This window comes from Pinus tabuliformis, chromosome J, assembly GCF_031772625.1.
Source record: "Pinus tabuliformis cultivar Carrire ecotype Pingquan chromosome J, CPIR1, whole genome shotgun sequence".
NCBI lineage: Eukaryota > Viridiplantae > Streptophyta > Pinopsida > Pinales > Pinaceae > Pinus > Pinus tabuliformis.
Genome location: NC_142295.1, coordinates 88,333,947 through 88,348,142, shown reverse-complemented (window position 1 = coordinate 88,348,142; position 14,196 = coordinate 88,333,947). Strand labels below are relative to the sequence as shown.

Genomic DNA, 14,196 nt, shown 5'->3' with positions numbered 1-14,196 from the left:
TCTTAGCTTCCAAACGTCGATGATACCTCTCAGATGCCTTAAAGACTGGCAAATAAGGAAAAACGGAGCAGAGTTTCAAGCTTGGTTATCCAATCAAGCCCTTCCCTCCCTGTTCTTCGACGGGGCAGCTAAGGGAAATCCAGGAAGAGCTGGAGCAGGAGGCATAATTATAAACCCAAAAGATTCTTCCACACACAGATTTGCATGAGGTCTAGGCCACACCACTAGTATCCAAGCTGAAGTCATGGCGCTGTTCCAAGGGATCAAAACGCTTAAGACCCTGGGACACACAGAAGCAATTGTATTGGGAGATTCACAAGTCATTATTAATGCTATGTTGACCAAAACAAATTTGGTAGATCTTCGGCTGGCTAGGACAATCTCAAGAACTAAAGGCATGATCAAATCTCTGAAGCTAGAATTTTTCCATGTCCTAAGAAACAACAATAAAGAAGCAGATGTAGAAGCAAATAAGGCAGCCCAGTTAGATGCTGGAACTATCCTCAGAGACAATGAAGTCTCATGGGACCCAATCCCTTAAAAATTGCTATGTTCTATCGTCTTTTGCTGAAGCAATTCGTTTGTATACATAAGCTTGGGAAATCAGCTGGAAAAGATCAAGAAAAAAATTGTAAAAAAATGAGATTCATAAGTGAGTGTGCCATGTTCAGCTGGTTGGAGAAATTTCAAGAAACCAGTCTCAGCTATTGTAACCGAATCTATGGCATTTTGCCAATTAGTTAATGAAAGCCTCATACCCGTTTCTGTTAAAAAAAATAAAAATTGTACATCGTTGGAATCATCTCAATGAGACAAATGCGATGGTATTGATCATTTTGAGTATTGAAGGAGTAATGAGAAGTGAAAAATTTAGACCCCATTTCCATAACACTACCCTAGGAGTTGGGTCAGCACAAAAACGGCCTTCCCCTAACCTTAGTTATGGTTGGGATCAAGAGGTGGTGTGTTACAATAATTATAATTAATAGTTATAATTATAATTAATAATAAAACCAACCAAGATTATTTTAACTTTGGATATACCAAGCATTGAGAGAGATCAAATCACTTAAGATACAAACCTCTTCTAGAGTGAAAAGGGATTTGATCCCTCTCGATGCTTGGTACATCTAGAGTTAAAATGGATCTAGACTGGTTTATAATAGAGTGTAGGTTTCCATCGTTCATACTCATAGTAGGGTTGTTTCTGGAGATCATCACTGTGTGAGTGGTGTGAGGATTTTGTAGAAAGTTTTGGGTGGACACTCCAAAAACAACACTACTTTACATTTTATTTATTAATAACAATTATTATTTGTCCACCAGAAACTTTGGATACAATCCTCGTACCATGCACACATTGATGATCTCCAGAAATAACACTATTATAATTATGGATTGTGGAAGTCTACACTTTATTAATAATTATAACTAGTAATTACACCGAGAGGTGCAAAGGAACACCGATAGGATCAACGGGGAATGTGGAAGGCAATAATCAAGAAATGGGGTTGCATTTTAGGAACAAAGTCATTGTTAGAGTCAACAAGAGGTGACTTTTCAGGTGCATAATATGTGTTCTTTATTTGTTGCCAGTGAGCAACAATCTCCCTGTCGGTTTCACAAATGCCATCAGGTAGCTGGCAAAAAGGGCAATATAAGAGTAGTTGAAGTAAAATCCCAGGGTTTTTGTTTATGGTCATCTCCATGGCAAGAGAAGGAAAAACCCTTACCTTGTGAGAAACACTCCTTATCCAAATCTGACTTGAGCTGCATACAAATGGAAATCATATATCAATATCAAACAAATTTCACTATTTATACTGGAGATGAAAGCAATTTGATAGGTATTAGTCTCAACTTGTATGAATCTTGCTTCTCCTATCTAATCATATAGTGATGGATACATACGCTTAATGTGCTAATGGTGATGTCAACTCCTTTGGTAGTTGAGATTAAGCCCTACAAAGATGCATTCCATACAACATTGCCACTTTCCCTGTAGTGGAAATGCACTTCATTAATTTTCTCTGCAGACTTGCAAATGCCACTACAACTCCAATCAAAAGAGGCAACCCTGCAATCATCAGATTCCTAGTTACCAAATTTGCCCTGATCCCCGCCTCTTCCATTTGATGGAAGGGTGTCATATCATCATTGCAATTTCCATTCAGATAGTAACCTATAATTTTTGAATTCCATGAGACTATCTGTCTTTCTCACAATGTTTCAAACACATGACTTGTTAAGTTTGTATTGCTATATTTGGCATACAAATGAACAAGAGCCCTGACCACAATTATTTTCAATTATAATTTAAAATAAATTAATTGTTATATATATCTATATATCTATATATATAATTGTTAATTTAAAATCTCAGAATGGATGCTTCTGTGATTCATGATTTAAGAAGATCTTCCGGAGAAATCACAAAGAAAATTTAGAATCAACATGTTTCGAACCTCTATCTAGGTTCATCATCAGGACAAGGATGAGGAGCAAGATCAACAAATCACTAATTTATATCAGAGATGCAACGGTAAATTTCCAACGGTCAAAAAGAAAAATAAATAAATAAATACCTTAATGGATAAAAAGTGATTAATTTATTAGTAATTTTCGAATTTATTTTTAATTAATTTAATTTATAATTTAATTAGAAAAATTATGACTTTAACATTTTTTATTATTTTACCTTATAATATATTAAGAATCAAATATCTATTTAAAAATATATTAATAATAAATGATGATGGATTGAAAACTATATCTATCTAATAAGAAAGGGGAAAAAACCACTAAACAAGATTCAAAATAAAACCAAAACAAATAAAAGAAAAAAGATCATAGAACAAAACAAACACATACACGAACAAGAGAAGGAAACAAAGGAGGGGAGAAAAATCCAGGGGGTTAAGAATAAACAGAAGGGACCCATGAGTTACTTAACTTCCATCCATCGTCCCTAATAAGAGTTTTACTTCTCTTTTCAATCTCAATGGCTTATCTTAATTTTTTGTGATGGAAATGATCAACTCTATCGAGGACCTTAGAATCCTCTAAGCAAATATGGTGTTTCGACAATTCAACATGTTCCGCAAGAGCAGAGGAGTGATTCCTATAGTGTCTAACACGTGCTCTTGAATTCTCTGAGAAATAGAACAACCAGTCTCACCAATGTAGGGGGTTCCACAAGAATATGGAATTAAAACTCATTATTTAATGTATACTTTAAAATTTCTTTGCATTCTTTTGATTGACCAGATCGAGCTTTGATGGTTAAATTCTAATGTTCATTTTTGACCTATGAAACTTTACATTCTCCTCTCATTTCGTGTCAATTATATAATCTTATTTTCATTATTGTATAATAATTTTGCTTCATTTGATCGATGAGGATGGGTGGAGTGTCCACCCAAAATTTGGACACAATCATTGTACCAAATACACAATGAAGATATCCAAAAATAACATTACTATAATAATTTGATTTAATTTCATTTAATTTAAAGAATAAAAATATAAATCAATATTCAAAAAACCTTTTTTTAAGTAAATTTGATTAAAATAATTGTTGAATAGAATTTCATATTCCTCTTTTATTATTATAAATGAAATTCTTTGATTTTTGTTTACTTAATCTTATGGAATTTTAAAGGAGATTAAAAATATATATATGAATTTTAAAGGAGATTAAAAAAATATATATGGAAAATTTTGGTATTAAAATATTTATTCTATAAATTAGATATTATTATTTTTTTAATGTCATTTTCATTAAAATAATTTTATATTAACGCGTGTTAGCACGCGCCCATCACATGTGATGCTATGTGTTGTATACATTAACACTTGCCATTTTATGTTCATTGTTGCTTTACCCAAAGCATTGGATTATAGGGTTGTATATACAGAATTTTGGTCCTACCTAATTTCCGGTGTGTTTTATTTCCATCAAGTTTGTTCGAGCAAAATTTTGACATTCATTAAACGATTTGGTTTTGGGCATTAAAGGATTTGAGTTTGGGTGTTCAACTATCTAACAGCTATAGGTTCTATCCACACTCATTATTTCAAGATTCGCTTTGATGTTACTCTGATTGATAGGATACCTGGACAAAATGAATGGAAACCACTTGTTTGGGAGTTGAATTGGATATCTACAGTAGTGATTGATACTATTGCATTGGATGTATTAAAGGAACTGGTTTTGGATGTTCAACTTTCTAGCTGCAGAATTGTTTCATAGGTTGTTTTGACAAGACCTTCCAATTGTAAGTCTCTTCTAAAATTTCTAATTGCCTGGGAAATGCATCATGTGAACTGCAAACCATTCTCCTCTTTATTGTCCACCCTTAGCACCTACTCATCAACATCTCATGCGGTATTATGTTTTATAAATATTACTTTCTTGATTATTGTTCATATCTAAATGATTTTTTGATCGAGGTTATTATTGTATTTTCCTTTACAAGAATGCATGGGATACAACAGGTGAAAATTGTCTTTTTAAGTTTCCAACTTTGCGATGTGATTCAATGGTTGAGTTTCAGGTAAATTCTTGGCATGTTGAGTTGTATATACAAATTAATTTTTTACTTATACCAAATTTGCACAATTAATAAACTACAGTCTTGTCATCTCCAAACATATTATCTCCCATATTAGATGGGGCAAACTGTAAGACCAATCTCCTTGATCCAAAATGGATTCAGTTTTGCCTCTGGATCAAAGTCTTCAAATGCAGATGAAAGTGGAACCAAGTCAACGGTCAACGGTCAACAGTCAATGCCTACATCAGCAGGACACGTGGCAACCTGGGAATGAGTCACGGGTTCTAGATGATGTCAACAGAGAAGGTGACATGGAAATTTGTGATTGGTTCACACGGGCTAATGCGGTGCTGACACATGGCAGCCCAGATTTGCCCAATGTTGGCATGAAATCCCAATGTAGCGGATGAGAAAGAAATTTTTTAGACTGCTAAAACTAACGGAAATCACAGGGAAGTGGTGATCGTCCGATCAGAGGAGATCGACGCATATCACGTCAAAACACACAAGCAGGTTAACATTCTAAATGAACGCAATGTGGTTATTAAAAAGAAGTTTAACTTCTTTGAGTTCCAACAGGAAAATGGGAAGTGGTATCTCGCGTGCCCTAAAGGTGGTAAACTGTTTTTCGAAAATTCACACGATTAACCTTAGCGTGTGACATGTAGCACGAGAAAACCACTTTTCTCACGCACTCTCTGTCTAATATTTGTTGTGCGAGATTTCACGTGAGATTGTGCGATAGCCGTTCGATTTGACGAGTCACATCAACGGTGGAGATCGTCCGGGCTAGTTGGCGAGCGGACGACACGATAGTCGTTGGATCAGATGGGACAGATCGACAGTGGAGATTTGGAGGATATGATAAACTTGTATTTATTTTGGTGTCGGGATTTCTGCCGAAAAAAGGTCGGACGTCGGGGTCAACCCCACGACTGCTGGTCCTATGATTTTATGTTATCGCATTATCCCACATTCACCGCAGATTGCAACTGCATGTGGTATATTTTTTTTTAACTGTAACGGTTATGTGTTTTATTTATTTGAAAAAGATAGGAGGGGTCTTTGCCGAGGCAGCCCCAGTTACAAAGAAAACAGCCAGCAAATTCAGCTTTTGAGTTACAACATTTTCAAGGAATTTGAAAGAAGTTATCGTCGTTAATAAGTAGCTGCCCTTTCATGAGTGAGCATCCTTTGTTCGCCATCTGGTCCGCTTCGCCATTCAGATTTCTAAGAATGTGGTAGAACTTGTAGGAGGTGAATTCTTGAAGGACTCTTTTCAATCTGCCCAGAATTTTATTGAGACTAGCATTGTTGAAGAGGTCCTCCGTGTTTAATTTTTTTATTAGTATCTCTGAATCTCCAAAGACTTGGAGGTCTTTAACCCCCTTTTCTCTTGCTATTAGACAAGCTTTGAGGAGACCAAAAATCTCTGCCTGGTTGTTGGTTTTCTGGCCTAGACCCCAGTAGAAGCAGTCTCTTGAAATCCCATCCGAAGAGTAAATGACCCCTCCAGCACCAGCGTTCCCGGGGTTTCCTTTGGAGGCCCCGTCAAAGAAGATTGTGGTGAGTTTTTTGGATCTCCACCAGTTTATGAAAAATTCCTCGGGATCTCTTATTCTCCATTCCGGATTTGCTGTTTGAGGAGTGAGGAGGAGCTTACGAGGAGAAGGCTCAAGGGGGCAAAGCCATCTCCTTTCTTCAGGAAGGAGCAGTGGATCTTCTTTGAAGAACTGCTGTTGGGCTACTTCCAAGAGGAATGCTTTAGCTTTAACTGCAACCTGAAGAGGGGAGTGTCTATTTCCATTAAAGATTTGGTCATTACGAGCCAACCATAGCTGCCAGCAAACAAATTTGGGGATTGCTGTCCAAATTTTACGCCAGAAGGATTTGGTGGGGATGCTATGAGGATAGAAATTGCTCCAAGAGGCGAACAGTTCAGCAACAGTGCTCTGAGGGAAAGCAGGAATCTGCAGATCCAAAAGAGTGAGACCCCATACTTCCTTAGCGAAATTGCACTCCAGAAATAAGTGTTGGGCAGTTTCAAGGTTGCTTCTGCATAGCTCGCACCTATGAGGCCCTGCAATATTCCTTTTCTCTAGATTGTCTCCTGTAAGAAGTTTGTTATGCACCAGCGTCCAGAAAAAGAAATTCACTTTAGGGAGAGCTAGATTGTCCCAGACTAGCTTCCAGAAGGCCGGAGAGTGACTGTTGTTCTTTGGGTCCTGAAGAGCTTTGTACCTTGCTGCTGCGGTATAGGTGCCTGACAGTCCCCAAGCCTAGCTGTCTCTCATATGGCATTTTTTAGGTGTGGAGCCTTCCAACAGTTCAACAAGAAGATTTTTTTGGGGTGTTAACCAATCTGGGACGCCATTGAAATCCCAACTGGCCCATTCTCCCCGGCAATCCCAAACCGAGAGGTCGTATAGACTGTTTTTGCTTGCGTGTATCAGCCATTCTCTGATGTCGACAATATCCTCGTTCCCCTCTAACGGATCGCTCCCCATTACTCTGTCCTGCCACAAATTAATATGCTTGCCATTGCCCGACACTATGTACAAGGATTTATTAAAAAAAATGCTGCTTTTGCAACAGAGTTTCCAGACATGCGTACTGTTGACAGAGGAATCAAATTGCAGGTTTCTGTAGGACGAATTGCGAGCGTATTTAGACAGCAATGTGTTGCTGGTCGGGTGGTTGGGCTCGTGAGCCATTTTCCAGAGGAGTTTTCCTCCCAACGCTAGATTAACAAGGGAGGGATCTCAAATTTGGAGACCCCCCTCTGCGATCGGCCGTCTAACCAAGTCCCAATTTGCTAAATGCAACTTGCTTTATTACCTTTCACTCCTTGCGATAAAAAGTCCCTTAATAATTTAGATATCTGCTCCATGATGTTTCTAGGGGCCAATAAGAATGCGGCTTGATAGATTGGGAGCGCGGACAACTGAGACTTGATTAAAATGACTTTTCCTCCTTTGGTTAACCACTAGCCACCCAATGCTGCTATTTTTGTTTTGATTTTACAAATGATATCTGTCCAGAGTGACCTTCTATTGACTCCATTTGTGATAGGGAGGTTGAGATATTTAATACGCTCCCAACTAGCATGACCTCTGAACCCCAGAATGTTCGAGATGTTAATGAGCTCTTGTTGACCTGTGTTCCAGCTGTAGATTTCACTCTTTCTCTCATTGACAAGAGCACTTGAAACTCTGCAATAGCTTTTTAGGACCGAATCAAAGACTTTGGCAATTTTGGGGGATGCACCTCCGAGGAGAAGTGAGTCATCTGCAAAGAGTGCATGATTCAGAGGAACGACATCTGAGGAGGATTTGAGACCAGGGATAAAGCCAACAATTCTTTTAACTGTGAGTTTTCTACTGAGGGAATCTGCCATTAAGATATACAGGAAAGGAGAGAGAGGGCATCCCTGCCTGATGCCTCTCCATGCTTGGAAAAAATTAGAGGGACGACCATTGACAAGGGGGGCGATCCAAGGGTTATCGATGTAGGAATTTATAAGCTGGACAAAATGGGGAGAGAAGCCGAAGGAGAGGAGAACCTTGATGAGGAAAGAGCGATTAACTCTATCAAACGTGTTCGCCATGTCTAATTTAATCAACATACCTTTCTCTTTTCGCTTTTTGCTGGAGTGGATTGTCTCCTGGACTTGAATGACATTGTCGAGTTTGTGCCTGCCTTCCATGAAGCCACCTTGGGGACTGGAGATCAGCCTCTTGAGCAGAGGCTTGATCCTGTTTGCTAACAGTTTGGCCAATATTTTATAAGATGCATTACAAAGTGATATGGGTCTGAATCTGGCAAATGTTTCCGGATTGGAATCTTTGGGGATTAATGCTAGGTAAGTGGAGTTGGTTCCTCCACTGATCTTAGCTTTACTCATGAACCCCTTTATCATTTTTTGGAGATCTATTTTGATGATGTTCCAGCAGACTTTATAGAAATGAATCGTGAATCCGTCTGGGCCCGGAGCCTTATCTGATTCCATGGACCAGATAACTTTGATGATTTCCTCCTCTGTTACCTCGCTGGTGAGAGCAGCATTGTCTTCAGGTCTGATTAGATGAGGAATGTTCGAGAGGAATTCTACTATTTCCCCCTCGGAGGCCTGAGTTCCCTCACTAAAAAGATTTCTGAAGTGGTTGTCCGCAACAACTTTGACTTGGGTGAAGCCTTTGCTGACATGGCCCTCTGTTGTCTTTATTTCTGAGATGTGGTTCCTGGACAACCGGGCTCTATATTGTCTGTGGAAGAAGGAGGTGTTCCGATCCCCTGCTTTTAGCCACAGACTCCTGGATTTGATTCTCCAATATTCTTCTTCTTTTCGGAAGGATCGATAGGTTGAGCATTGAGCCTTTATTTCTTGTTCCAAAAGATCCGCTGTAATCTCTTTGCTTTCCATATCTGTTTGCAGGGTCTCCAAAGTATACACTGCTTCTTTCCTTATGCTGGTTGGAGTAGGGACTGGTTTCCTTATCCACTCCTTCAGAGCTTGTTTTGTGGCCTTCAGTTTTTGCTCCCAAACAAAACTTGAGGACCCTGAGAATGATTTGGCCCAGGCTTCTTTTACAGTGTCGATAAAGCCTTCTCTCTCAATCCATAAGGGGCTGAAGCGGAATGGTAGAGGGCCTAGATCTTCTTCGTCTTCAAGGAGAAGCTGGATCGGCTTGTGGTCAGAGGTCAGCTTAGGTAGAATTTTGGTTTTGATTATCTTTTTATCCATCATAAGGGAGCCTTGGACCAGAAATCGATCCAGGCGTGCAGAGATATGATCTGACCCAGATCTGTTATTGGACCAAGTGTAAAGGTCGCGTATGGGAATGAAGTCTAATAGATCCCATTGTTGAGAGGGTTCTTCCACAAACGTCAGCATAGGATCTCTGCTGTTGGAGCTGCCCCTTTTCTCTTTTGATTTCAGGACTATATTAAGATCACCTGCTATGATAATATTACTTGGATTATGCTGTTCTAAAAATGCTGAGAGGGAGGTCCAGCATTCTCGTTTTTCAAAGTAAGTGACAGGGACATAAAGATTAAATAGAGAGATAGTCAGCTTACTTGCACAATGTGTCAGCTTCGTAATCCAGTGCTGGGTTTCATGATATTTTTTTAGCAAAAATAAATCTTATGTCCAAAGAGTTGCCAGCCCTCCAGAAGATCCCCTTGAACTTACTGCTTTGCCTGCGCTTTTCTTCCACTTTGACTTGCTGATGTCTAGAAGCGCTCGGCCTTCTATCTTCGTCTCTTGGAGCATGAGGATGTCTGAGGGTTCTATTTTCAGGAGATTCATGACTGCTTTAGCTTTAGAGGCGTTCCCCAATCCTCTGCAGTTCCAAGAGGCGAGCTTCATAATTTACTTGAGGGGGGGAATAGGGCCTCCCTTTGAAGGCCTTGGTCTGGTGTTTCTTCCAATGGACATTTCTATGGTGGACTGGCTTCCTTGAACTTTGAGTCTTTCAACCTCCTCTTCCCTTAATTCTTTGCGGGATTTCCTGCCTGCTCTTCTGGAGGGACGCTCGAAGGCTTCATCCTCTGAAGAACCCGAACTATCTACTGGTTTTTTCCTTGTTACTTCAGCATAAGATGGGTTGGAGGGGCTACCTTGTGAGGCCTCAACCTGTATAGCTTCTTCCCTTCTTTGTTGGAAGGAGGGACTTCTATATGTTCCTTATTTTCCTGAATCGTGCCTGCTGGGTTGATCTGAGTTTTTCTGAGTCGTTCGGGGTTGCATCCTTTTCTTGATTGGTCTTGGAACTGCCTGGAGCTCCAGAGGTGTACCCTTTGCCATTTCCCTTTTTCTGGTGGGCAGTTTTTTGGACTACTGTCCATTGTTCCTCGTTTATTTTGTCTGCCTGCTCCTCTGCCTTTTTCTTGCAGTGCTTTGCAAAATGACCGTGACCATGGCAGTGTCTGCATTTGAAAGGGAGCTGTTCGTAATCCAGTTCCTGGACGTGTGTCCACCCAACCACAGTGAGCTTAATTGCTTCAGGCAAACCCTCTTCTAGATCGACTTCTACACAGATTCGGGCACATGAGTACTGGTCTTTTCTTGCAGCTTGGTCTATGTACTTTCCAAGAGCGTTACCAATGATCTGGAAGGTTTTTTGGTTCCAGCAGTGGAGGGGCAAATGGGGAAGTCGCACCCAAACTGGGACAGCGGAGGGGACGTCCTGGGAGGGATCAAAGTCGGGAGACCATTTGTTTAGGTACAGGGCTTGCGGTCCCATGAAATAAGGGCCATTTCTGAAGATGAGGCTTCTATCATCTGGGTTTTCGAAGACGAATATGAAGAATCCTTTGCCCACAAAATAGCTCTTGACCCCCTCTTTAATCAAGGGAGACCAGTTTCTTTGAGTCCAGTCCTCTACCGACTTTGGGGATGGCCAGAGGCTCGTAAATTGGCCTATTAACCCTCTCTCAGCGAGATTCAGAGCAGCTTTGCATGTTTCTTCTTCAGGAAGGGCAATCGTAGGGATCGAATCTAGTTTCTTGACAAACTTCTGCTGACTAGTCGTGGGAGGGTGCTTCGAACTTGCGGCAATCAATGCTTTGAATGCAGAAATCTCCGGAGGCGGGTTGAGTGGAGGGGCAGGGCCCCCGCTGGATTCCATGGGAGAGTCTCTGCTAGTGAAACTCTACATCCGCGGGGCCGCGCAGGCATGCACCCGGAAGCCCAAACTCTCTGCTCTCTCAAGCTGGTAGGTCGTTTGACAAATTCCTCGGAGCACCGTCGCCTGAGAAGTCCTCCGATGCAGCACAGAGGGCTGAGGCTGGCCTGCGGCCAGGATCGCAGAGCTGGGTCGGCGGCTAGGTCTTCGATCGCAAATTCCCTATCATTCAGAATTTGCTATGTTTGACTCTGCATGTGGTATATTAATACCATATCACCGAAAGATAAAAAAAACGATTATGGTTTTGGACCATTCCAGGGGCTCTGGAGGTCACAGTGGCCAAATATGGTCAAGTTTATACTCGTTTGACTCGAAATCTCAAGCTAAACACAATGGTGATGTTCATTTTCTTATTTGAGACTCTATTTTCGAGCTCATACCTGTAGCAACAATTTGAAAATAAAATAAAGAGGTCACCACTGGAAGCGAAAGGACCAAGAGATGTAGCCAAAAAGTCTAGTGAACTCCTTTATTAAACTTGGTTGTGTTGATGTGTTTGAATGTGTTTTCAAATTGTTTATGTGTTTATGTTATTTGCAATCTTTTCGATCCGTTGCACTAAGTAACATAAGAAAACTCACACATAGTCTATAATACCTTTTTCATTAACGGATCAAGTGGTATCAGAGCAGCAAGGTTTTTAAGGTTTGACAAGTTTGTGTGGAGATTTGAATGCTTACTAGGTTGAGGCTCAGACGAGGTGAAGGTGAACTTGTTGAGGCAAATCTAGAGATTGGAAGGGTCTTTTCACAAAGAAGGATGGCAGATGAAACTCCACTTGGGTCAGAATCCCAATTCTTGGATAGTTTCATGACGATACATGCAATGGTGGAAGAGATGTATAATGAGTTTAAAAAGGGTAAAGGTGAAGGCACTTCATCACCTAAACCAGACAAAGGAACAAAGGAACCTTTTCTTTTTGTTCCTCTAGATAAAGAGACAAGGGAAAAACTTCCTCCACCATCTCCTCCATCATCACCATCATCGTCATCATCGTCTTCTTCTCATAAAACTAGTTCTTCTAAAAAGAAAAAGAAGAAATCCTCATTGATGAAATTAGATGTAAAATTTGAATTGCCAATTTATGATGGAGAACTTAATGCTGAAAAGCTTGATAATTGGATAAGACAAATTTAAGTATATTCCAGGCTGTAGAAAGTTGTTTCAGAAAGGAAAAAGATCCATCTTGCTAGCCTTCGACTTGGAGGAACCGCACTTGTATGGTGGGAAGGCAAGACACAAGCAGATCTCCAAAAGCATGGTAAAATCATTTCAACTTGGAATGAATTTGTTTATGCTATTAAAAAACAATTTTACCCTTTGGCTTATATGCAACAAGCAATGATGAGTTAGTAAACACTACGTCAATTAAAAGGTCAAAGTGTTCAAAGTTATACTTAGGAATTTCGTAAGAGAGCTTTAACATTAGGCATATCATTGGACTCACCAGAGACATTGTTGAAATACATAGGTGGTCTTCGTAGTTATTTGAGGCATACCATACTCATGTTTAATCCAAATAGCTTAGATGATGTATCAGTTCAAGCAACTCATCTAGAAGCTAGAGGTAAAAATGTAACCCAAGATGCTGGGAAATCATCCAAACCTATTGAAAGCAAGAATAAAGGCAAGAAGAAACTTAAATGGAAGGAGAAGAAAACAAACACTGTGAAGAAGGATAAACCTTCATGCACTCATTGTAAGAAGGAAGGACACGATGAGGCACACTGTTGGTCATTGCATCTGGAATTGAAACCTAAGAAGTTCGGGAGTAAAGAGCGAAAGAATGTTGCTACTCAGATTCAGGTGACGAGACAACGATTACAGCTACAGGTATAAAAGGTATAGATTCTAAAGCATCTACAAGTACTTCTTCGCATTCTGTTGATAATGATAATGATGAGAGGAAAGGAAATGAGCTATTTCATATTAGATTCATTTCCAAGCATACTAAAATTGATACATTATTTGATAGTGGGTCACAAGTTAATTTGATTTCTGAAGCAATTGTAAAGAAGTTGGGTCTAGAAACAAAACCTCATAAAAATCCATATCCATTAGGTTGGGTGTGTGATAAAACTAAGCTACAAGTTACGAAACAATGTAAACTTCGTTTTGCTATTGGGTCAAAGTTTGTAGATGAGGTTGAGTTAGACATAGTCCCATTGGACATATGTGGAATTGTATTAGGAAGTTCATACTTGTACAATAAAAATGCTATCTTCTATTGAACTGAAAATAAGTATCAACTCACTAAGGATGGAACTGAATATATTGTAAGGGCTCATAAACTCAAAGATAATTTCTCTCTCATAAATTCAGGACAGATGAAAAGAATTGTAAATTCAAGTAAACAATTTTTACTTATGATTGTAAAAGCAAAGGATATTGATAAATTCGATGCTTTCTAAGGCTGTAATCCTAAACAGAAAGCAGATATAGTTAAAGTTGTTTCTGATTATGATATTATGTTTCAAGAGCCTAAAGGGCTTCCACCCAAGTGAGAGATAGAACATGGGATTTATTTGCATCAAGATGCTCCACTACCTAACATTGGAATGTACAGGTTATCAACTCTAGAGAATGCAGAGATAAAGAAGCAGGTACAGGAGTTGCTCAATCAAGGGTTTATTTGACCAAGCACATCACCGTGCGGATCACCTATTGTGTTAGTGTGAAAGAAAGACGGTTCGTGGAGAATGTGCATTGATTTTAGAGCATTAAATAAAATCACAATAAAGAATTGTTATCCTCTTCCTCATATTGATGATTTGTTAGATCAATTAAAAGATGCAGTTTACTTCTCTAAATTGGACTTGCGAAGCGGCTACCATCAGATCAGAGTTGCAGAACAGGATGTATGGAAGACTGCTTTCAAAACGAAGCAAGGACTCTATGAATGGATGGTTATGCCTTTTGGCTTAACTAACGCTCCAGCTACATTCATG

The 14,196-nt window shown here is 39.6% G+C and overlaps 1 protein-coding gene across 1 annotated transcript; it reads right to left on the bottom strand.

Annotated features, from left to right (window-relative positions):
- Positions 1–10,234: 10,234 nt before the first annotated feature.
- On the bottom strand, positions 10,235–11,188 carry LOC149225646 (uncharacterized). The gene has a single exon (XM_089379978.1). It carries the CDS (start codon positions 11,186–11,188, stop codon positions 10,235–10,237), a length of 954 nt encoding a protein of 317 aa, XP_089236104.1.
- Between the last annotated feature and the right edge of the window lie 3,008 nt (positions 11,189–14,196).